At 36.0% G+C, this 24,397-nt stretch overlaps 2 protein-coding genes across 2 annotated transcripts in view; both read right to left on the bottom strand.

Annotated features, from left to right (window-relative positions):
• The window catches only part of Tis11 (Tis11 zinc finger protein), a 129,315-nt gene that overhangs the window by 83,168 nt on the left and 21,750 nt on the right, over positions 1 to 24,397 (bottom strand). The window contains exon 3 of the mRNA XM_073975428.1: positions 17,623 to 17,682. Coding sequence (XP_073831529.1) covers positions 17,623 to 17,682 — 60 coding nt within the window. The remainder of the gene's footprint in view (positions 1 to 17,622; positions 17,683 to 24,397) is intronic.
• On the bottom strand, positions 3,300 to 9,997 carry LOC141399594 (uncharacterized). Its single transcript, XM_073978636.1, has 2 exons — positions 9,746 to 9,997; positions 3,300 to 9,676 (listed from the first exon to the last, which is right to left on the bottom strand). The coding sequence occupies exon 2, from the start codon at positions 4,966 to 4,968 to the stop codon at positions 3,577 to 3,579; it is 1,392 nt and encodes a 463-aa protein (XP_073834737.1). The 5' UTR covers positions 4,969 to 9,676; positions 9,746 to 9,997; the 3' UTR covers positions 3,300 to 3,576.

Below are 24,397 nucleotides of genomic sequence, written 5' to 3'. Positions count from 1 at the left end.
ATTTTTAACGGCGTTCCTTACGCCGACACTCATAGTGCGTTTACATTTACGAAATTCGCTCGGTTTCAATGGTTTTTTTTTTTTAATGTAAACGGTTAACATAACAAACCCGAACATGTTGGCATAGGCCTGCCGAAGCCATACTGATTCGGGAAGTTAACCGAAGTATGTTGAAGGTGGGGAAGAACCGCGACCCTATTTCAAAATTGAACAGAAAAATCATAAAAAACTAAAGCCGGGCAACTATTTTGTTGGCACCATGTGCTGTAAATCCTTGCAATGGTAGACGCCTATCTTCCTACCGCGTAAGTCCTCAATTTCATATAGAGATGTTCCAACCTGTCTGGCAACTCTGCACTTTACGAACTTTTGACACAACTTTGAATTAAGATGGCGCGAAGCGTCACTTAAAACAAAATTGCGCCTAAGTATTTCCTGCCCCGGTTTGAAACTGACGTCGCGAGTCCTTGTGTTATACCGTGCAGCAGATTTTTCAAAAGAATCGTGAATTTTCGTTTTAATCGTTTCGCGGACTAAATTCAAAATATCGTGTTTCGGGACTACCTCAACCAATCCGTCTTCCAAAACCCCGAGCTGGCGTGCTAATTCATAACTACTCGCGTGCGTAATCATATGGGTGCCTAACAACGAAAAATAAGGTGAACAACCAAGTGAAGTGTGAATTGTGGACCTCAGAGAACACTCGATAGACGATATATTCCGGTCCCAGTCTCTCTGGTCCTCCGAAACATAAGTTCGGATCGCCGCGATAATCGTCCTATTTACGCGTTCCGATGCATTCGCCTGTGGCGAATACACGGCATTTTTAATCTGTCGGCATCCATATTTATTTACAAATGAAGAAAATTCTGAAGAAGTGAATTGCTTTCCGTTATCGGAATGAACAATTAGTGGCACGCCGAATTTGTGAAATACCTCGGATTCCAGAAATTTGATAACGTTTTTCGAGTTCGCCTTGGCTAGTGGTTTCAATAAAACAAATTTTGTCAAGTGGTCTAACACAATAAAGATATACGTGTTTCCCAACCTTGACCTCGGAAAAGGTCCAATAAAATCTATAAAAATCTTTTGAAACGGCCTATCGGTAACGGTTTCGGTGCCCATCTTGGGTCTTAAAATATGATTCGGAGCTTTCGATTGCTTACAAACAATGCAGTGGTCGATAAAGTTTCGGACTTGTTGAGCCATCTTAGGCCAATAAAAATATTGCCTCAGTGCCGCGATCGTACGTCCAATTCCGCAATGACCATTTAACGAAGAAGTGTGCGTCTTTTCAATAAGTGATTCGGTTAAAGAACTTGGAACCCATAGTTTCCATATAAAATTTTCATGTACCGGAGTACCATCTGACGGGAGTGTCTTTTTATACACAAACGAATCGCTAACCTTCAAATCCGGTAAACTGTCCTGGTTTTCGAGTACCATGCTAATCAATTGAGAGTACTCTTCACCTTTAAATTCGGGTGAATCTAAATCTACAAGAGGCATTTCGTCAACAAACATATTGATTTCGTCCAGGTGAACGCGGGAAAGTGTATCGGCTACCACATTTTGTGATCCCTTGCGGTGCTGAATATCAAAATTAAAGGATTGCAACTTTAAACTCCATCTTGCCAACCGACCACTGAGGTCCTTCTGCCCCATCAGCCATTTCAGCGCGCTGTGATCCGTCACGACAGTGAATGGCATCATCTCGATAAAAGGGCGAAATTTCTTTATCGCACTAATGACTGCCAAACACTCCCGCTCCGTCACACAATAATTCTGTTCAGCCTTTGAGAGCTGCGCAGAATGAAAGGCGATGGGACGTTCCAGACCAACAGCGTCCAGTTAGTACAAGACCGCACCTAGGCCAAGGTTTGAAGCGTCACACTGGACGTAGAACCGTTTATCAAACACCGGATGATGGAGGACAGGGCTAGTAGTCAAAGCTACTTTTAACTTATTGAAAGCTTCTATCGCCTGATCATCAAAAGAGAAAGGTTTGCCTTTCTTTAAAGTCCTAGTGAGAGGTGCTGTAATTTCGGCATAGTTCTGAATGAACCGCCTGAACCATGAAGCCATTCCTAAAAATCGCCTAACTTCCCGAGCTGTTTTGGGGATTGGTATGTCGGTGATCGAATTTATTTTGGACGGATCCGGCTTAAGTTTTCCTTCACCCACTATATATCCGAGGTACCTTAACTGACGCCTGCAAAATTTTGACTTTTTCAAGTTGATCGTGAGATTGGCCCTAGACAGCATTTCCCCTACTTGACGAAGCAGTACCACATGAGATTCAAAGTCGGGTGAGACTACCAAAAGATCGTCAAGATAAACGAAGACTTTGTTTTTCAGTTCCGGTGAGATCACACTATCCATTAACCGACATAACCGTTGGGCTGCATTGCACAACCCGAACGGCATGACGGTAAATTGATAGTGTGGTCTCCCCGGCACTGTAAACGCGGTCTTCGGACGACTGTCTACCGATAAGGGCACCTGCCAAAAGGCGTCTTTAAGATCAATACTCGAAATAAAATAGGTGTCTTGGAGACGACCCAATAATGCGTCTATAAACGGCAGAGGATACGCGTCTTTGATGGTGACCTCATTCAACTTGCGTGCATCTAGGCACAACCTATTCTTTTCACCCCTACGGACCAAGGTGACTGGAGAGTTCCACGGTGACGTACTGGGCTCAATAACCCCCAAACTCAGCATGCGATCGAGTTCTTTATAGATGAGAGATTCTATGGCGGGAGACACGGGATAATGACGCTGTTTAATCGGGACCGCATCCCCGGTATCAATCACGTGCTCCTCTAAATGCGTCTTCCCAAGACCATGCTTCTCGAAATCCATAAAACTCTCTTTAGCTTTCTCAAGCTGGACTAACTGATCATCCGATAAAATGTGCATATCAGAATCCTCACCTATAGAACCGATCTCGAGACTGCTTATGAGTTTGGGTGCTACGCTAAACTCTTTCCAAAAATCGACGCCGCAGTACATCAAATTTTCAAGGCCCGGAATCAAGTAAACCTCCATGGATCTGGTTAAACCATTAAAACTAAGCTGAACTTTAACTTTGCCTGCACAAGATACACGCTGTCCGCTCGCAGTACCAACGCTGCACTTAAAAACCGGAATAATTTTCAAATTCAATTTGTCAACAAAGGATAAACAATCATTGCCTAAGCACGTCACCGTTGCTCCACTATCAAACAATGCTAATACAGACATACCATTCACTAAGACTTCTCGAAAAGGACGAGGGTCTTTGGATTTAGAATCAGAAAAAGTGCAAGAAGAAACAGAAAGTCTCTTAAGGCGTCTCACTTTATACCGCTCGCGAGCTTTAAGAATTCGTTTGGAAACGAAAACATCAGATTTGCACGAAATTTCAGAATTGAAAATGCGCTCTCTAGTCTTCAAGTAATTGGCCATTCGGATATGAAAAGGCAAAGTCAAATCAGGTTTGGTTTTGACAATATTGTCGGAAAGTCTGGGTAATACACTACATGGATCAGAAAGGATGGGATCTGTAGAAGTGGAAACATTAGATAAGCCTAGTCAGTCCACAGTCTGAGTAGCTATGGATTCTGATTTAGAAACATTAGAAGGACGACTAATTTGTTTGCATTGATTGCATTGTGGAGTGGTAACCCCTGGTGATCCACAGCGGAAACAAAATACTGAACGATGAGAACTAGAACAATTCTTAAAAATGTGGCCATTGCTGCCGCAATTCCAACACCGTGAAGGCTCATTTTTGGAAACACCAGTTGGCTTCTGCCGTAAACGCAACTCCTCAACATCATGGACTAAATCATCAAAATCAGAATCGTTAATTTCATTTATCATTCGAGGGGGTTGGCCTGTCCTAAATCTCATCGACGATTCCCTTACAAGAAACTCTTCAGCTTTTCTAACTTCATTTCGGAATTGTTCCACCGAATAAAAAGTGCCACTAAATGTTAAATGGGCAAGTTTGGGTTTCAATCCAGCTTTGAGGATGTCTATAACTTCAAAATCTTTCAAAGGTTCCCTCAACTGAGTACGCAGACTATTTATGGCATCTATATATTGAGTAGCTGATTCATCCCTACCCTGCTTCCTGTCCATAATCTGCCTCATCACATCAAGATTTGATTGAAAACGCTGGAATTCCCTGACTATACACAGCTTTAAACTCTCCCAGTTCAAATTTGGATATTGACGGATCAGACCCCAGTACCACTGACAAGGACGGCCTTCCAGTAAATGATGAAATTCATCAACCAATTCTTGTTCTGGGCAGCCATAACTATTTCGAAGCCTTTCTACTCGAAAGATGAAATCTTCGACATTTGGTGTCTTTGGGGTAGCATCAAACTTAATGCCCCACTTACTGAGATATGGATACCTGGGCCTACTAAAATCTTCCCTATTTCGATTTGGAACTTCCTGGTTTCTACTACCCGAACCTGCATGTCTGGTATCGGTTTGTAGTGGTGGCAAATCATGAGGCCAATCAATGCTTTGGGAATGTGGTTCTTGTCTGTTAATAGGATTAACTGGAGGAACAGAAGATTGAGAAAAAGCAGCTTGAACTGCAGCAGCAACCGCTTTCTGCATATCCTTTTTCATGGTTTCAACCATTGATGCTTGGGTGGCCTCTAAGGCGGACTGAACTACCTCAAGAACTCCTGTGCTACTAAGCCTATCAACCTGATCTTCATCATTTCCACGAATAGTCAAAGGGCTAAAAGAAGGTCTAGTAATTGTGCTTGGTTGCTCATTTACTTGCGAAAGAGTAGGTGGACTTGCAAATTCGTTTGGTGTAGGCGGATCATTGCCATCAGCGCTAGCTGGGATACCTGATCCGGTACCTGGTTCAGTTCCAGCAGCTTCTCCCACTGCTTGACTTGTCGACCTAGTCATAATGCCGTAAGTTTTTGGCTTGGCCCCTGTAGCAGGCTGCATGATGTCCAAATCAAAACCAAATCTCAACAAAAAAAAATTGAAGAACTTTCCAAAAATGTACTTTTATTACTCAGTACAACAATAAATTTCAATAAAAAGCTCAAAATCCAAAAATGTCTTCTCTAATGACCGACAGGTTTTCAAAAAGGTAGGTATGATACCATAAATTCAACAAAAATACCAAAGATATATAGATGAACAGTCAATCACGGTTACTGCCTTAAGGTTCCGAAAAGTCCAATATAGAAAATCTCATACGCAACAAAACTCAATATGAAAATTTAAATGGTTCCAACAGGTCAGGTATTTCGAAAAAGGATCGAACCAAAAAAACAATAAATCTTGCAAAGTTTCTCTTAAGCAGAAAAAAAAAAACTCAAAAATCCTGAAAAACAGAATAAATTGAGACAGTAGATTATCTAAGCTGTGGTAGATCAGGGTAAAAGTTTGTAAGTCCGGGTAAAATTAATTCGAATAATATTCGAATCAGAACAAGAAAGGTATTAGCTGGTGAAGAAAAAAAAAAATATATATAGGACTTCGATAGGCTCTTCAGTCCTCTTCGCCTACCCCTATTGTTCTATGGAGTAGACTGTTCAAACGTAGGAGTGATTGTTGCCGGTTAGAATTTCCTCAAAGAGTTTCTCGAGGTCTCTTCAGTGTATCTTTAGTTAAGCATAGAACGGCTTTCTAAAGATACACTGGGAAATCGACAACCAGACAACAACCAGTCCTACGGAAAATGCTCCAACTCAAGGTTGAGCGCTGCCGTCCGAAGGCTCTCCAGACTAACCGCCCCTACAACCTTAAGGTACTTCAGTTGACCTCGAGTCGAGCTGAAAACCAGTCTTCGGGTACAGTTAGTCCAGTTCTGTGTACACCCTGTGTGTACGTGAAAACAAACAAAAATATATTACTACTTAAAGCTTATATATTTTAAAAGTAAGAACTAGCAATCGGTAGTTTGAGCCTATCAAACCCCTCCTGCCGTCTTTTAATCAAAAAGAGAAAAACAAATGTCTTGAGGGCGACGACCCTATGCCTCACGCAATCGGAAAAAGAATGATAATTAGTACCACGGCAGAAAATCCAGCAAAGTCAATAGTAAATTACTATCACAAATTCCTGAAAAATCTGACAAAAGCTAATGCACCACAGATCTCAATTGAAATCTCGAAAGGCTTCACCAGGTTCCACGACGATGCTTCACATTTAATTCCCAACCCAGACAGGAAATAAAAATTTGTGCAAAAAGTTTCTCTAATGCGGGTGCCAGAAAGGAAAGAAAACGACAAAGTCATAAAGCGGGCAACAATTAACGTCAATAAATGTGTTCCCCGGAAAAAAGTTCCAACAATCGTAGGTCAAAAGGTATTGAGTAGAAGTTGTATTCAACGTTGATCTAATCAAAATCACCAGAAGCTAAATTCATTTTTTCCAAAAAAAATCTTTGAATCCAAATTCAATGTTTACTAAACTGACGAAGTTTGAGTGCAATTTCGTCAAAATATTTGCTTTAAACAAATTCACAAAATCAATCAACGTAAAGTCTCAAATCGTCAAAAGCAAATCGCAAGGAATCAAGAATATAGAAATTGAAATGCCAACAAGGATGATTCCAATTTTCTTCTTCAGAAAATTAAATCAGATAATGTCAAAAAAAAACTTTAAAAGTTTATCGTTCATATATAAGGATAATGTAAAAAGGTTTGGGTCAGTCATAAATAATTATAAACAACAACAACAGAATAAATGTAATAGCTTTTACATTTACGAAATTCATTCGATTTCAACTGCAAACCAACTATAAGTATCTATACTAGCAGATATCTGCAGAGCAATAAATCTTCTTAAAACTTTCAGTTGATGATCTTCAAGGTGTGACGCAACAACAAGACACACAAGATATCGCTAATTGCCTTGACCTTAAATGTCAAAAGCGAATGACAATATATCTTAAATGACTTGAAAAATAATAAAGAATTTGTATCACATTTTATCGCAAATTAGATATTATCATAAGTATAATACTCCAATGACATATAAAATACCTTTCTATAAGGTGAAAATCAAGAAAGTCATTACAATTGATTGCTTTGAATCGCTATTAAGGGTTATCATATTATACCATAACACCTCAAGTCGAAGGAAAACAAAATCAATAAAGAAAAACAAAAATCAAATTACGGTACACCAGGATTGAACCTGGCCAGTACGTTGGGCGCCATTTTGTAACGTTCAGGGGCGTATGTGGAACTGTAGGTTGGTTTGGCCAAGGTGGTAGGGGGCCCAGACTAGTTGATGTGCACCGGCTACACTCAGTCGCCACATACGGCTACGTACAAAAAAAAAAATATTGCGTCACAAAGAAAGTCATCACTAATCGTTATTGTTGTTGTTGCGTTCTGACAAGTTGTTGTTGTTGTTATCATGGGTACCCTTAGGTGGTGTTGGGCCCCTTCTTTCCCTCCCATGGGTTCTATGAGAACCCCCATATGGGCTTCAATAATACATGAAGACCCCCAAAATATATCTTGACTGAACCCGCCCGCTTACATATCCTTTTTAAATAAGTTTTCTAGAACATGTTCATTTCATATTTCATAAATCACAAAAAATATATATATTTGTTCAGGAAGAGATCAAGTTATAATTCAGATCTATTATAATTCAAATCCGTAAGTAAAATAAAAAGAGTAGATACAATCAAAGGTACAATATAGTAGGATACATACAAAAATTATTTAATTTTTGTTTGTTAATCCCATTTCTTGGTGCCAATGCGCACTAAATATTTATACCAAATGATACCTAAATCCTATCGAGCTCAATGGGTAGGTTTTCTTTTCTTTTTAAAAATTTTGAAAAAAAATTTCGTTTTGACTCAACGAAGTGGGATCAACAATTGACAATTTAAGAATAAATTTCAAAACAAAGGATGACGGAAATATTTATATTGGATAAATGGACTCTGGTCCTTACTAAATTGTTATTGATATAAAACATACATATAAATAAATATATATAATGTTTTATATACATACATCCGAGTAAAAAAAAATATTTAATATATAAGTTCAATTAGTTTTTGAACAAATGTTTTACATTTTAAAGGGGAAATCCATAAACATCCAACACTAAAAAAAAATATATTTCAAGGATGTCCCGGAGTGGATCCGTCGTCACGACCGAGAAACAATGTTGTTTCATTTATAATTGGAGAATTCACTATCTTAATCTGGTTTACTAGATGCCGGGTTAAAATTTAGTGAATCTAACATTTGAAACACAAAAACCCATATAAAAAAATTGAATTTGATTCGGACCTTTTTCGGACGATGTACTATAGACCGGACTATCGCTGCATGATTTGGAATACGCCAGAATATTGAACAAAACAAATTTTGAACAGGTTTCAACCACAAGTCTAATTAGACAAAGTTATGCTATAATTCAGCGTACACCAGAGCGTAGAAATTGAATTTATAAAAAAAAATGAATCAACTTGTTTCTCTAAAGCTGCATAATTGATTTGTTAAAATTATGTTGCATGTGCCCACGACACATTCATGGTTATGAAACACAACGGGATCGGACGACGAACCGTTATTCCGTGCAGACGAAATCGTTACGAACAATATATATAACTATGTGAACATATATGGTTTATATATATAATTGAAGGGGGTATGAAATATTAATATGGTTGAGAAGTTAGCAATTTCCATAAATTAAAACCATAACAATAAAATACAAGTCGGCTGACCGTCGACGAACACGAGTAAAGATGTGGTCCCAAACCTCCCGGTCTGTGACTGGTTGGTTATGGGCACCAAATATGATAAAACAACTGCTATCTGCTTCTACAGGTTCTTACTTTACTTACAGTTGACGGGAAACACAAACCCTTACTGGCAACCTTTCGTTTTACACAGCTGGAAATGTTCACACAGGACTGCTCGCTAGGTGACACAGCAGGTGGTGATGTTGTCCACAGATGGGTTGTCAATATGATGTTTTCTGAGCAAATGTCAAGTTGATGGCTCACGAGACCGTTCAAGACTTATCTGGGCGACACTAGGACTGTAGTTGCAGTTGGTTGAATACGTTGATGGTCAACAAAAATGTTGATGACTGGCCAAAGCGTTCGCTGAAGTTGACATTAATTCCAAATGGTTCCAAAAAAAAAAACAAACACTCCGATTTGCTTTCAATAGCCGATTGCAAAATATTGAAATTTCGTGTTCATCATGGGGTATTCAGTGGTTTCGGGCAATGTTCATGGCACTTGGCCGACAGGGGCAAAAAAAAGGTTTCCCAATTGAACAACACTTTAGTTCCAGTATCCAATACGTGGTGGTGGATTGCAAACAACGTGGATTTATGGCATTGGTGGGAGCAGGGGTACGCCCCAACGATCATGGAAACTCTAGCTTTCAATGGCTTGGTAAAAATTGGTTTACGTCAGCAGGCCGGTGTTGGGTGGTTGCACATAGACATAATAAAGAAATATGCCTCTAAAATTTCATTGGGTTTTGTCACAGCTTATAATCGCGCCATATTTCTTCAGAAAATGAACTTTAATTCGTGCCAATGATTTCGAACGTATACAATGTTGGCGGGTTATGGAGGCAAACACGTGTGGCTGTGATTTAACCAATGTGCACCACGCGGTTGTACACCGTTACTTCTGCCGCTGACGAAATCTCTGGAAAAGAGGAATTCTTTAATTTTATTTCCTGACAAATAGCATTATTTGTAGGAAATACAAACTCACCTAATAAAATGGTTTTTCCAATGAAGGTTGAAGTTTATCCATAATTTATTTCCACGAAAGGGAAATAAATTTGGTCAATCCAAATGCCGCTACTATTCACTATGCTGTACTCAAACACTGGTTGTACTTATTAGCAAATCTTTATTTGCTTGTTGCCGGTTTCTTGTCTTTTTGCGAAAGATCGAGAAAATGCAATTCCTATGACAGCTGCGAATGCATGCTTTTGGCGTTGCCACCCTACCGAGAATGGACAACAAAGTAAGCTGGCCGATCATACTCAACGGCGCTCCTTACGTCGGCGTTTGATGGTGCCAAGTTATGCTAGGTTAACATAACAGAATGCAGACCTCTGCCTTCCCTCCTCTTTTATCTTCTCTCATCAATGTTATTGTTGGTTATCGAGACGCCTTCAACACTCTGAAGTGCAATGTTTTCTTTTCATCAAATAAAAAAGAAGCCAAAATCGTAGCAGCAGCAAATCGAATTAAAATGACGAAATTTTGTTAATCGCTTCAATATGACGCTGCGCTTAAAATTTTTTGCTTATTCCATATTTTCTGCTGCTGCTGTTGTTGTTTTTTAAACTCAGTATGTGTTGATTTTTGTTGTTGTATTAATGTTGAATTTTTTGCAGTTTCTTGTTTCTCAATTCATACGTAATTTTCTTGTTGTTGCTCTACTCCTACCTAACCGTCCCATCTATTCCCTCCTCCCTCCTGCTGACGCCTCATTCATATAAGCTTGGCTTAGTAGAGGAGTTAAAAACAGTGTTTGTATTTCGAATAATTTTGTTTTTGTTTTTTGCATCTCTTTGAAGCGGATGTTTAAAAAATGTATATTTTATTTATACAACAATTTTCGTTTTATTTCATTTCATTTCGTTTCGTTTTTTTTTATTTTATCCAACATCCAAGCAGCGCCACCATTTACCACATCCATGAATATTTCACCATTCCGTCTGTTTTTGTTTGTGCTGTTGTGCTCTGGGTCTGACAACAACTTTACAACACCAGGTCCACATGGTGGGCTAGGCAAGAAGGGGTGTATGCGGTGATGTCGCCACTTCAAATTTACGCGAAGTATGAAGTAAAAACAAAAATAAGCAACTTAAGGTGGCATAGCCTGTTGTTGCGGTGGAGGAGAAAGAGTGCGGAGGCGAGCTGTTGCTTAGCTTTTGTAACCAAAAATGCGAAAAACATTCACTTAACATTGCTGTAACCAAATGAAATGCAGACAACAACAACAGTGGCAATTACTGCTGATATTTGACGTGTTAAAACAAACGACTCTGCCGCAAACACCACCACTCCAATATTATGTAATTCCCCTCTCCAAAACCCATTCAGTTGTAGTTACTCCGTTTTTTTTTCTTTGTTTCTGTTTAGTTTTGAAAAAAGTCTAAAAATAGTACCATAACACGGAATCAACTAAAAATATTGTTAAACTGAATTTATAGGCGATTAATTTAATTTTCAACATAAAATCGAAAATTATGCGTTTGGATATTATGGATTGAAAAAAAGACATAGCAATACAATAAATTCTATAAGAATCGACACTATTTTCGGTCATAGCTTTAACTTTTTATCCTGATATCTGAAATTTGAACGTTCGTATTTCGCCAATTCTTTGGAAAGAAGATTTCCTCTTAACTGAAAACCTGCAGTCAGTGTAAGCCAAGTTTCCTCAATCGCTACAAATCCAACCACAAATTGCTAATCGATGCGTTATTGCTTTGCTAAAAATCATTCAAACAAGCGACGACAATCTCCTTTATCGACAGTTCAGCGAAGACTAAATTTTTAATTATTTCAGTTGAGTTTGTACTCTCTCCTTTCGGACTCGCGAGGAGTAGGGAAGAAACGAAACTATTCCGGTACTAATCATATCCCTGAAGTGAGATCATACCCGAAGTGAGACCAAATTTCTCAGCAGAGTCCGCTGGATTAGCAAATGAGCGTTATGAGCTTTTTCGAGCCAACCCCAGTGGAGCCCAGAGTCTGGGAGCTGACACTGGAAGTGAACAGATTGGTCGATGAGCATAAGCGGAACATGAGACTAAATCATGTAAAGAGTTGCGCCACTGGAGCCGGAATAAGGGAATTGTGGACAACGGTTAAATCGCACTCGACGAAGCCTGGAAAGAAGGAAGACAGGACCTCAGTCACGATTGGAGACGTTACGCTTACAGATCCGAGGAGGTTTGCAATATATGTATTTTAATCGGCAGTTTGTCAAGCACCCCTTCAGTAACAGGGCGAAGAGAAGAGTACAATGTCGCATTAGATCTCTTCCTGCAATGAACGATGTTGCGTTGGGCCCTGATGGATCTCCATGGTAATGCTGAAGCAGTCGTAAGGAAGGAGAATCGTACAGACTAATTTAACTTTTGTCTCCGGAGCAAAGACTCTTGAGGCTTTACTCCTTCCCAGCATCAGAAATAGCTATCCTGTCACCGATCGATCGGTGTGGGTTCCGTAAGCAGCATAGCAAGACAACAGCGGTGCACGCCATCTCTACACACATTAGTCGAGGACTCAACCAGAGCAAGCCGTGCGATAGGACGGTGTTGCTGTCTCTCCACTTATCAAAAGCCTTTGATACTGTCAAACGCTCAACGCTGTTGGAGGCAAGGTGGGGTAATATCTACGGAACTGTTTAACCTCTACCTCTTCTGTATTCCACTCCTCCACACGGCATTGAATTCATAACATATGGCGATGATTGTAGGTTCTTGGCGTCATTTACCTTCCCTGATGTCATTTGTGAAAGGCTGAACTCCTATTTGACTGATCTAACGTGAAATATGCAAATAAGTCATGATCGATGGTAGCAGAATTTCGACCACTAACTACCCCAAGATTGCAGGAGCCACATGCGACAGCATTTTCACGACGCACAGTGGTTCAGAATCTTTTTTCCTGGTCAAAACTCTGTAACTTTTGAACGGATAGAGATATTTTAATAATTCTTTTTTGTTTCACAGAAAACACAATCAGCCTTCCGATGCATTATAAAAAGTCAATGTCGGTTTAGCAGTTGCAGAGGAATTCAAGGTCAAAGTAAAAATTTTGAGTTTTTTTTTCACATTTTTTATCAAAATATGAGTGTTTTTGAGTTTTTCATATGTTTCAATCGATTAAAACGGTCAGACACCAATAAACAAATCATAAAAACACAAAAAATAAAAACAAAAAATTTAAAATTTATTAAAAAACGGAGAGAAAAAAATCACACATTTTTACTCATGTAATTTCAATAAATTTAAAAAAGGTGTTCAACAGGCGGAATGGACGGGTACAAAAGTATATATAGGCTGGAAGAGGACACTCTCAGGCATCATTCTGTGAAAACAAAACTCTGTTCCATGCTGTTTCCTAAAAGTTCTACTCCACTAAATTTGGAATTTTGCTAAAATTTAAACCCTGAGGAAAAATAAAATAGATCACTTCGTGTAAATGCTTAAAGGCAACAATCCTACCTACCTAACAAAAAACAATGAAAACAATATCTGTTATAGTTTCCGAGAAATAGCTATTTCTTTCTCCAGAAAGTTGCGAGAATTACGTTTTGCGAGAATAAAATTTTTGGTTTCCTTAGTTTCAATATGTTTAGTATCGAATACCATATAGAAATTAACAATCGGTGACAACAATAAAATGGGGGTTTTTGGCCAGGAAAATCGATTCCTGGTCTTTTTCATCAGTGTTCTAGAGGACATCGCTGAATAAAGACGGTAAAGTGAGTGAATAAATCAGTGTTTTGTCTTTTCTTAAAAAAATTGTGCTTTATGGTCAATTAAATGTCCAATACATTTTATAATTTAATCAAAAAGCTGAATGGAAATATTTTATTGGACAAGGAAGAAATCGCATTTAATATTGGTAATTACATCAATACATTTTTATATACATACATACATATGTATGTATATTTGAAATATCCCTGTAGGGACTGTGGCCGATTTAAAGCTCACATAAAGCTAGCTTTTTTTAAACATAAGTGGCATTTTATCGATAATTTTGCCTTATGCCAACTGACTAATTTTACAAGGCGATGAGCGCCTGAGTAGTCAGTATTGTACAACGCCAGATAACTTTTCGACTGATAATAAACTAACTTTTTTTGCCTATTTTTAGTCAGTTTAAAACATAATGTGAAAAAAAAAAACAATTTTTGTTTCTGTGTTTTTTTATTTTTGACTTTTCATATTCTCTCTCTCCCTCTCTTTGTCTCTCTCTCTCTTTTTTGTTAGAGAGAAGAAGGGGCAAATTTGTATATTTCCTTTGTGTTCCTTTTTAATTCCAGAATAATATGAGTAATATGTACGAATATGTTCAGTGCATCAACACTGTATTCTACAACTGGATCCTGCATTTATACGAAGAATATTAAGAAAAAGCAAGTGCGAATTATTTATACATTTGTGCCTTATTTCTTCGACAAACACCAATACTTTGCATACGGTACATGTTTCTGTTTTCAGAGTGGTTAATCTCTAGATAACTTTTCGACTAACTTTATATTGGTCGAAAAGTTATCTAGACATGGACAATTGCCGAAAATTTTTTCTGTTCAAAGTGGTTCATCTCTAGATAACATTTCAGCCAGTTTTTAGTCAGTTTAAAAATTATCGATCTATTATCAATCATTTTATCAACTGGTTAATAAAAGTCCGACAGGGATGGATGTACCTATTTATTACATTATATAATCATTTGATTCCAGATGCCGGTTTCCCGCTGATGATTTCAACTTTGATGAAAATGTGTTTTATTTTACAACTAAGAAGAAGCGTTCAACGATGTTTCTATATATTTGTTTTCTTTTTAAAAGTGCGACATTTTATAATTTATTTCATTCAGTTTTTCTTTTATTAAAGTGTGTTATGTATTTCCTTGGAATTTTGTATGAGCCTATGTGTCTTTGTTGCTTTGCTTTTTTCTATGCCCTTCAATAAAAACACCCCCATTTATAAATGTGTTTACACGATAGAAATAACCAGTGAGCGCTTGCTGAGAGCAAGTGAGCATACATTTCAATGTGTTTCACATTGACATTTAAGCTCCCTTGCTCTCAGAAAGCACCCACTGATGCATGTGTTTGTTTTTTTTTTGTGGCTTTTGGGTTTGTATTTGTTTGCACCCAAACATATATTTGTTTGCAGGACCCAAGCATATGTTATGTTTGGGATAGCTTGCAAACAAATATATGTTTGCTGCAAAATATGTTTGGGACATATGTTAGGAAGGCCATTTTTTTCTGTGTGTAGAACCGATATAAAGAAGTGAAGAATATAACATTCAAGTGAAACAAGTTTAATCGTCACCTAAATATAATTTCATTAATTAATGAGTCGATTCTAATTATAGGCTATTATTTATTTTATTTCTTCATTGGAATGACTGTTTTCATGTGAAAATGATAACCAAATGACTGGCAGGCATGGCAGGCATGTTGTTTGAAATTACATGAGTTCTTATCTTTAACACAAGTGTTGACTCAAATACAAATTGAAGATAGAAGCCTTATCAAGCGATAAGATTTGAGAAATTTTAAAGATCGATTAGTAGGCAGCAGTTGACAAGATTACAATATCAGAAAAATTCCGTGTGACCAGTAAGTGATCAAAAAAGAAATGTTTTCAAGGGGTCATTACCTTTTTCCAAAGAATATAGATATATAAATTCATGATATATAATACATATTTGTGATACTTGTCTTTTTTCCAGTTCGATACACTAAAAATGTTCATATTTCAACAGGAGGAGAGAGGTTCGTTCTTTTGATGGATTCAAGTCAGGGTACCAACTTAAAATTTCCAGCTCTTTATCATTAAATGAACGAAATTACCCTGCAAAATGTCTCCGAGTCAGAGATATATGCTATTTGTACAGGATTTCCCGATGCAGTCGTATAGCAAGTAAAAAAATCAAAATATATGGTTTAAAAATGTTTTATTACCTTGAAAAATATGTACTATGTACTAGTACCGCTAACACTTCTTGGGTAAATCTTAAAACGTGACTACATCTCTCATAGCATCATCATTTAGGTTATCTCTTTAATTTTACATTCAAATCGCTCGCATTCATCGTTGTTTCTATTTGGCGTTAAACATTTGTCTATTATGGCTTCGCAGTTCTGCAGGCAAAGTGTGTGTGTTTTATTATTGAAGGACACATTCGATATGCATTTTAATACAGAGAAGAAAAAAAATTTTAAATCTATCTTAGCCACAAAGGAGTGAAAAACACAAATAGCGTATACATATCTAGAAAAATCTGGTCTTTTATCATTTTATGCATACAAAGGAGGATGCCTGGAAGTTATATTACCATATTTTTCGAAAAACGTTGAACTTTTGTGTGTAAGATATCCGAGAGAGTGGACCGATTTGGCCCATCTTCGAATTTGATCTAAGTTTGGACAAAATATTACGAGGGCCAAAATTTGGATGTGGCCTTCGTAATATGTTGTCCAAACTTAATTTAAGTTCAAATACAAGCCATATCGGTTCACTCCTTCACAAAAGTTCGAAACTTTTCACTAAAATCGTGCGCACGTCCTGAGAAGAATGAACACTTAACGACAACTTCTTGATGTCATAAAAAGAAGGAAGATATCCTATATGGGACACATAATGAGAAACGAAAAGTATTCTGTCATCCCGAGCATAATTAAATGTAAATTTGAGGGAAAAAGGCCAAGAGGATAAAGATAAATATCCTGCATAAAAAACATTTTGGAATGGACAAATCAACCAGATGAAAGAAGCCTTATCAACGCTGCGGGGAATAGAGAGCTCACCACTCATGGGTGATTTGTAAGTTGTTACGACTACCAAAAATTACTATAAACCCTTCTTTGGTAATGATTTTTTTTTTTTGCTGGGATACAAATTACAACAAATTGTTCATTCCAAAGCTCTGTATAAGCCAATAAAAAATCTTTCGAATTTTAGAAAGTGACAAGTGGGAAAAAATTGGTAATTCTCCTCCAAGAAACCATAGATTTGGTATTTTTTTTCAAAATATATCGCTCATTTACTCAAAAATGACATAACTCAAAAAATGCGTTTTCTGAGTTAGCAATATCTATTTTTGCTATGACTTTTAGTTTATCTTGTGTCAAATTTTCATGCCGATATCTCTAAAACTAATCGAGATACAGCTCATTTACAACTAGTTTGACATAATTCAACAAAAAAAAGGTTTTTGAGTTTATGAAGCACTAAAACACTTAAAATCATGCTCGATTTTGCACAGAAACTTAGCTCTGATGTCAGGCTAGCTGTTTCCAAAATATGGTCCAAGTAGTTATTTTATTTTTTGGGTAATAATATTTTTAAGTTGTGAAGCCAAATTTCAATCGCCAACTTAAAACGCGTTTTTCTCGAAACTGGATTTTTTGAGATGTGTCACTCTTTGAGTAAATTAGTGATATATTTGTCTTATGTTTGACTGTATTTGTTATAAATCGTAAATAAAATTTATATATTTTGTAGGAATATTGTTTGTGCAGATTTGCACCGCATAGTTTTTACATAATTTGTTGTCATAAATTAACAATTAATATGAACATTATTACAATTTTAGTTTTTACATTTATTTAGTTGTCTAACTGTATGTTGAGAAGAAAATAGTGCGTAAAGGTATGTTGTCTGATACAGAATAGTATATGCTTACAGAAACCATATATATTTTTACCTAATTGTTACCGCCTATATTGTAATAAAAATACATGTGTATATTTGCTGTGACCACCACCTTCCTCCTAATCGTTTAGTGGCTCTGGCGACCGCTTGCAATTAGAATGGGGAGGATTTAAATATACATGTAGCGATAACAACAGCCATTTTCATCATAATCACTTACCCACAATGGCCATCTTAAATGTTTTTGTGGAAATCCAACATTATTGACATGGAAACTTACCTGTAAAGAAGAAATATAAAAAAATTAATCAATTATTAGAACAAAAAGAATTTATGAAAATAAAATGTCAGAAATGTTTATTAATTACATATATGGCTCAATTCTGTTTCTATGAAAATGTGCATGGTAGATCAAACAAGGTAAAGTAAATACTACAACAAATACAACTCAACAACAACCACACAGAAAATGGTTTTTGTTTGTAATGTTAGTGTCGACGGTATATGTAAACAAAATAAGGAAATGTGGAAATATATATAAATTATTGGAATTTAAAAATCTAATATTTTTTCACATTTCATTAAATATTTTGAAAAACATTAGAAGGTAGAATTCTAGCAAAAATCTTTAGGATCGCTGGAAATTCATTGAAAAGGTGAAGCTGTTTCAGTTACTGGTTTTTGAAATCAAAAGGCACATGTTTATTTGGTCTTTATTTTTTTCAATTTTAACAAAATACCACGCATATTAACAAATGAGTTAGCAATTTCTATTTTTTCCACGACTTCTATTTTATCTTGTGTAAAATTTTCATGTTGATATATCTAAAACTCAATGAGTTACACCTCGTTTACTACGAGTTTGGCATAATTCAACAAAAATATTTTTCGAGTTTATGAAACACTAAAATACTTCAAATCATGCTTGGTCTTGCACAGAAATTTAGCTGTGATATCTGACTAGCTGTTTACAAAATATGGGCCAAGTAGTTCTCTTATTTTTTGTGTAATAATCTTTCTAAGTTGGGAAGTCAAATTTCCATCGTCAACTTAAAACGCGTTTTTCTCGAAACTAGATTTTTTGAGATGTGTCACTCTGTGTTGGTTTAGTGTGGGGCACGTCGTTCGGAAATAGTTATGGGAAATAGTTTTTCGGAATGATATATTTTTCCTCAAAAAATATATATCCCTAATATACATGGAAAATAGAAACAAGTATATAAAATGTCGGAATTTGACACTAACATTACATCCCAGTTCAGTCAGTTGGGTATTGCTGTTACTTTATTTTGTTCTACCATGGAAAATGTGAATGAAAAATTGTATAAAGGAAATAAATTTTTTATTTGTGAATTTTGCCTTTTTAGGCGAGGATCATTTTTTAGTATTAATTTTTTTTAATTAATTTCTCGGTGGAGTCGAGCTTCATGATCAATAATGCAAATGAAAAAGGAAAGCCGACGATTCGAACTCACACAACCTCCACTATGTGACATGCATGTTTCGGCTTCGGTAAAGGCTTTTCAGACATATCGGATGTGGAGCGGCTTCGCTGTCCTCGAACTTTTCTGCTTCCAAATGCATTTTTGTTTTGTTTTTTACAACAACAACGGGGATTTTCCCATTTAGTTGTGCTTTCGAATGACAAATATTATAAAGAAAATATTTTTCAATTTTAAAAAGAAAATATTTTTCATTTGAAATTTTCACAGGACCTGAACCGAATGTGTTATTTTTAAATCTTTTGACAGATCTATGAAGGACAAATTTTCAAACATAGTAGACTCTTGCAGGTTCTGGAATAGAGAAATATCTTATAGAGTTGTAACGAATATCAAACACGTGGGTCATGAATTGTGCCGAAGTTTGTATTGGCTTTCATTTTGATTAAATGTTTTCATTCGTTTTCAAACATTGACAATCTCTTCTTCTAAATGCATTTAATTACTCTTTCTAAAATATAATAATTATTCTCATATCTGATTCTGAACTTAGAAACTTGAATGTTTTTGTAGGCTCTATTTTCTTCTCATCCAATTTTGAGCGTACATACAAAAACTGTGTTTAATTCTATGAAACGAAACTTGTTTATATTTAATTTGTGATAAGTTATATTGTGACAGGTGATTTTTCTGTTTTAACCCAATTTAATACTAAGGTGGGGTGATAAATTATTACCGAACAACAAACAACCGCTTTTAAACTCGTCCTAATAAAATCTGTTTTAAGTTGAACATATATGACAAATATGACACCACAGTCTGTAATTATTGAAATCAAATTGTGTTTGGGTTACCATTATTTCCTTCTTTCTGTACCGACCACAACCTTAAAATATTTCAGACGATTCTTCTTTATTATTTCAGTCATGAACTTGAACTGCTGTTTCGAAACAGGCAGTAAGTAATATATTTTTTAGAAATTAAAATTTATTTGCATGTACTGTAGTTTTCTTATAGCTTTAGATTCTCAATTTCGTTGGTCTTGCGTATAACAAATATTATATTTTATGTCAAATTAATTTAAGATAACTGAATAACCGAATACCCCATTACGAAATAATGTAAACAAACTACTTTTCGCATTGCAATGGCTAAAATTTAATAGTTTATTTCTTATTCTAGGCTTTACTAAGTAATGACTACGGTGACATCAGAGCGTTTGTGTCCGATACAACGCTCACCGACAGCAAATGAGTTTTTTTGTATAACAAACAAGTAAAAAAGTACCAGAGATATACCCCCAGTCTGTGTCAATTAAAACTTTAATCTATGGAAAAATCAAACACTGACTACACAACCAAAAATTATGTATTTACGAGGTTTTCAGAATTTTGTGACACTTTTTGTACAATGTAACTTGCCGACAAAAATATGAATTTGAATAAAAGACCAAAGGTGTTGCGAAGGAGGTACCTAAAATACGTGGGAGTCATTCCTTTCTATAAATACCCCAGTCATTTCAGTTGGTCACCGTATAAATCAAATACGAATTCCTCTATAACTTAGTAGTTGGGGACCGACGAACTATTCGTTATAGAGAAACCGGGACAAAATGGCAAACCAGTCATTTTAAGCAATGAAATGAAACTATGCATAGTCATTGGAAATTTAACGTATTTTGAATAAATTGTTATTCTAAGAACGTTGATAAACGAGTTTTGCTGCTTCTTTTTAGTGTGCACTCCAATAAATAAGACCTTGATGAATGTGTTTTGTTTCACATTTATTGTGTAAATTAAAATGAATAACGTTTTTTTTTAACAATTCGTTATAGATAGATGATTTTGTGTGAGAAGTTCCACTTGTACATTAAAAAACTACGTTATAGAGAAGTATTCGCTACAGGGAAGTTTGCTATAGAGAGGTTAAAATAGGTGAAAATGTGTGGGAAAAGTTATATTTTAAATTCTTATTCGTTATAGAGAACAATTCGTTATAGAGAAGTTGGACTGTATAGCTTTTGGGCCATTATGACAGGACGCATGGACATTCCCACGAAACACATAATGGTGGTTATTCTGACCGTACTGGCACTATGCGCCCAGTTCTGACCGTAAATTCCCCGTGAGTTTTCTCATTTTCTCTTTAAAGGGTTATCTCTACTTATCACACTCAAAAAGTCGAAAAAATATTGGTTTATTTTGAAGTACATGTAGTAGAGTATATCGCAAAAAATTTCATGTCGATCGGAGCAAAATTGGCTGAGATATGATTGTGTTATGTGTAGAGGCGCAACTTAAAATGCGTTTTTCTCAATATATTTTGGTGAGCTTATTAAATACATAAAAAATTTTGTCTTTAAGGTGTTACATCTACTTATCACTCTCAAAAAAGTCGAAAAAATATTGCCTTATTTTGAAGTACAGATATGAGCATTTGAAGGGAACAATTTATTGTGATTTGTCTGTTGTATGGAAACTTTAAACGAAAGGAATTGACCAATCTTCATATGGTTTGGCGAGCTTATTAAATACATAAAAAGGTGGCCTTTAAGGGAGTCAAATTTTAAAAAAAATTTGTCCGATTTTTTTTTACCAAAACGGTCAATTTTTTTTTTTTTTTTTTTTTTTTTTTTTGTTAAAATCGAATTTTCAACAGTTCACAATTAAAAAAAGATTATTTTTAAAAGTTCATTTCGCTTAAAAACAAGATTATTAGGTTCTTAAGACAACCACAAAAATACGAGGGCAGTTCGGAAACTTCTTAGCCTAGCACAAAAAGCGCGGTATAAACAGAAAAAAGTTAAGTGTTTTGGAAACTTCCATCTCTGTTATGAACACAGGTTAAATTTTGTTTCGATCTGGGAACTCCTTCATATAGAAACAGGTGTTCAGAAAAGACGCATCCGCAATTTTTTTACAATTGAAAAATTATAAATGCGTGCTGTCATTAAATATTTACATAAAAAGGTTTATCGGGACAAGAAATTCATAATAATATGGTGAATGTGTTAGGTGAAAGTGCTCCTTCATATGCAACAGTAAAAAATCGGGTTGCTGAATTTAAACGTGGTCGTACAAGCATTGAAGGTGAACCACGTAGTGGACGTCCAAAAACAGCAACAACAACAGAAATTGTAGCCAAAGTGCATGATATGGTATTAAATGATCGACGAATAAAAGTGCGTGAAATTGCTAATATCATGGGCATCTCAAATGATCGAGTCCATTTCATTTTCATGAAGAACTACAGATGAAAAAGCTTTCTGCAAGATGGGTGCCGCATTTGTTAACAGTCGATCAAAAACGCATAAGAATGAACATTTCACAAACTTGTTTGGATCGTTTTAAGCGAAATGGATTTTAAGCGTCGTTTCATAACTGTTGATAAGACATGGATCAACCACTATACTCCAGAGACAAAAAACAATCCAAACAATGGACTGAAGCTGGAGGAAGTGCCCCAAAGAAGACAAAAACAATTCAATCGGCTGGTAAGGTTATGGCAACGGTTTTTTGGGACTTCAAAGGTATTTTATTGATTGACTATCTGCAAAAGGGTAACACAATAAATTCAGAGTATTGAAGTTTCAGGAGATTATATTGAAAAATAAAAATATTTTTGAAAAACTAACTATTCTCTTTCATTGATAGGCTAAGAAGTTTCCGAACCGCCCTCGTATAGGAAGATCGGTCAATCCTTTTTCGACCTATGGTTGGCACCGCAAAACGCTTTTTAACTTTTGTAGGGGAGGTACTGGAAGGACTGGGCTCATAAGCACCATCTTCGAACTTTATCTAAGATTAGCAGAAATATTCCAATAAGTCATGTTTGGATCAACGCAGTGTCCGGTTCGAAAATTGTCGGGCGCACCAGCCCCAACAAGGTATTTTTACAGTTTCCGAACTATTTTCTAGGGAAATTTCGACTTGCCACCGAAAAAACTCGTATGTACCAAGTTAATAGAGGCCCCGAGAACAACCTGCTGCAAAAAATCAAAACTAATCGAAAGGAGGTCTTAAACTGCACTTTTTCGAAATGTTGTGTGGGAGGTACCTAAACCGATATAGTTTATATTCGAAACTGATCATGTCTGATATAAATATTACGTTGTGCAAAGTTAGGGCCAAATCGGATACTTCCTTCGAAATTTTGAACTTTTGTGAGGGAGGTACCCGAGGGAGTGGACCGATAAGGCTTATCTTAGAACTTGATCTGAGTTTGGACAAAATATTACCAACTTTTGGACCGAGTCGGGTGATTCGTTCATGAGTTTTCGTGCCCTCCAACCAGCCAAGCAGACAGACAGACTTACGGACATGGCTAAATGACTCTAAATTGTCTGAAACGGATTTCGCCCAAAAATACTTGGGATCTTAAACCATTATTTCGTATGAAAGTGTATATACCAACTCCCTCTTTAGTCTAAAGGCTGACGGTATAAAAATCAAACGTGAACTTACGCTCACAATTTTATTCTCAGGACCCTGTTTACTCCCCCATGTTGGAAATTTCAAGTCTATACCTTAATTATAAATGTCTGTACATGGCCTCGCCGGTGTCTATTTCTCTTAATTAAATCTTTGAAATCAACACCCCAACCACAAAAATGTTATGAAAACTGCCGCAGCAAGGGGTTTGAGGGGTTTAAATATTTTCAAAACGATCCAAACCAGACCAGATTTTAAGCGAAATTTGTATGCGATTGTCTAACAGCAGATCCGACAACATATCATTTTGAATATTCTTTGAAGTTTCGGGTCATTATCTAGACATGTAAAGTGTCGGCCAAAACTAAATCACCCCCACAGAATTGTTTTTATTTTTAACCCACTTAAAGCCACTGGCCGTTTAAACGCCACCAAAAATGGTTGCAAAAATTGACTTAAAACTGGGGTATTTTCGCATATTTTGTGTGTGTTTTTTTTTTGCATTTTATTATAGTATTGCCTGTTGTCTGTCATTCCACGCCTATAAAGTTTCATTTGTCCTACGCATTTCCACGCATTTGGTCTAAAACGCAAGCAAATAAAAAAATCGACTTTTTTGTAAAATGTTACATTAATATAACTTCAGGGATTTGTTAGCAATGTAGTAAGAATATTTTCTCAATCAAAAACCAAGGGATTGTCATGTAAAAACACACCTATATTACCCTTCAAAGTTTTCGGCACTTTTAAAAGAAGTCCCGATTGCAGGAAAACTATTCATTTTAGGGAAAAAAGTTATTTTTAAGAAATGCTAAAAAAGTCACAAAAATATAATTTTCATTCAAAATTTTAAGTTATCTCGCAAAAAAATTCTCGGCGCTAAATGGGTAAAGAAAAACTAAGTTATAAATTTATTTTTTAATTTTTTTTTTATTCATCAAAAAACAAATCTAAGGAATTTTATAAAAAAGTTAAAATTCAAAAAACATTTTAAGTCGCAAATATAAGTGGACGAAACTAAAGCAACCCACAATTTAAGGAACAAAACAAAACTAGTGAAATCAATATTTCGTTGCATATCCTTTATTCTGGATGACACCCGCACATCTTGCAGATAGAGAGG

This window comes from Musca autumnalis, unplaced genomic scaffold, assembly GCF_047663935.1.
Source record: "Musca autumnalis isolate F117 unplaced genomic scaffold, ASM4766393v1 scaffold_3, whole genome shotgun sequence".
Classification (NCBI taxonomy): domain Eukaryota; kingdom Metazoa; phylum Arthropoda; class Insecta; order Diptera; family Muscidae; genus Musca; species Musca autumnalis.
Note: the sequence above shows the minus strand (reverse complement) of the source record. Positions and strands in the feature narration are given on the sequence as shown.

Excerpts from the sequence above, each read along its gene's own strand:
- LOC141399594 (XM_073978636.1), bottom strand. The coding sequence starts at position 4,968 with ATGCAGCCTGCTACAGGGGCCAAGCCAAAAACTTACGGCATTATGACT.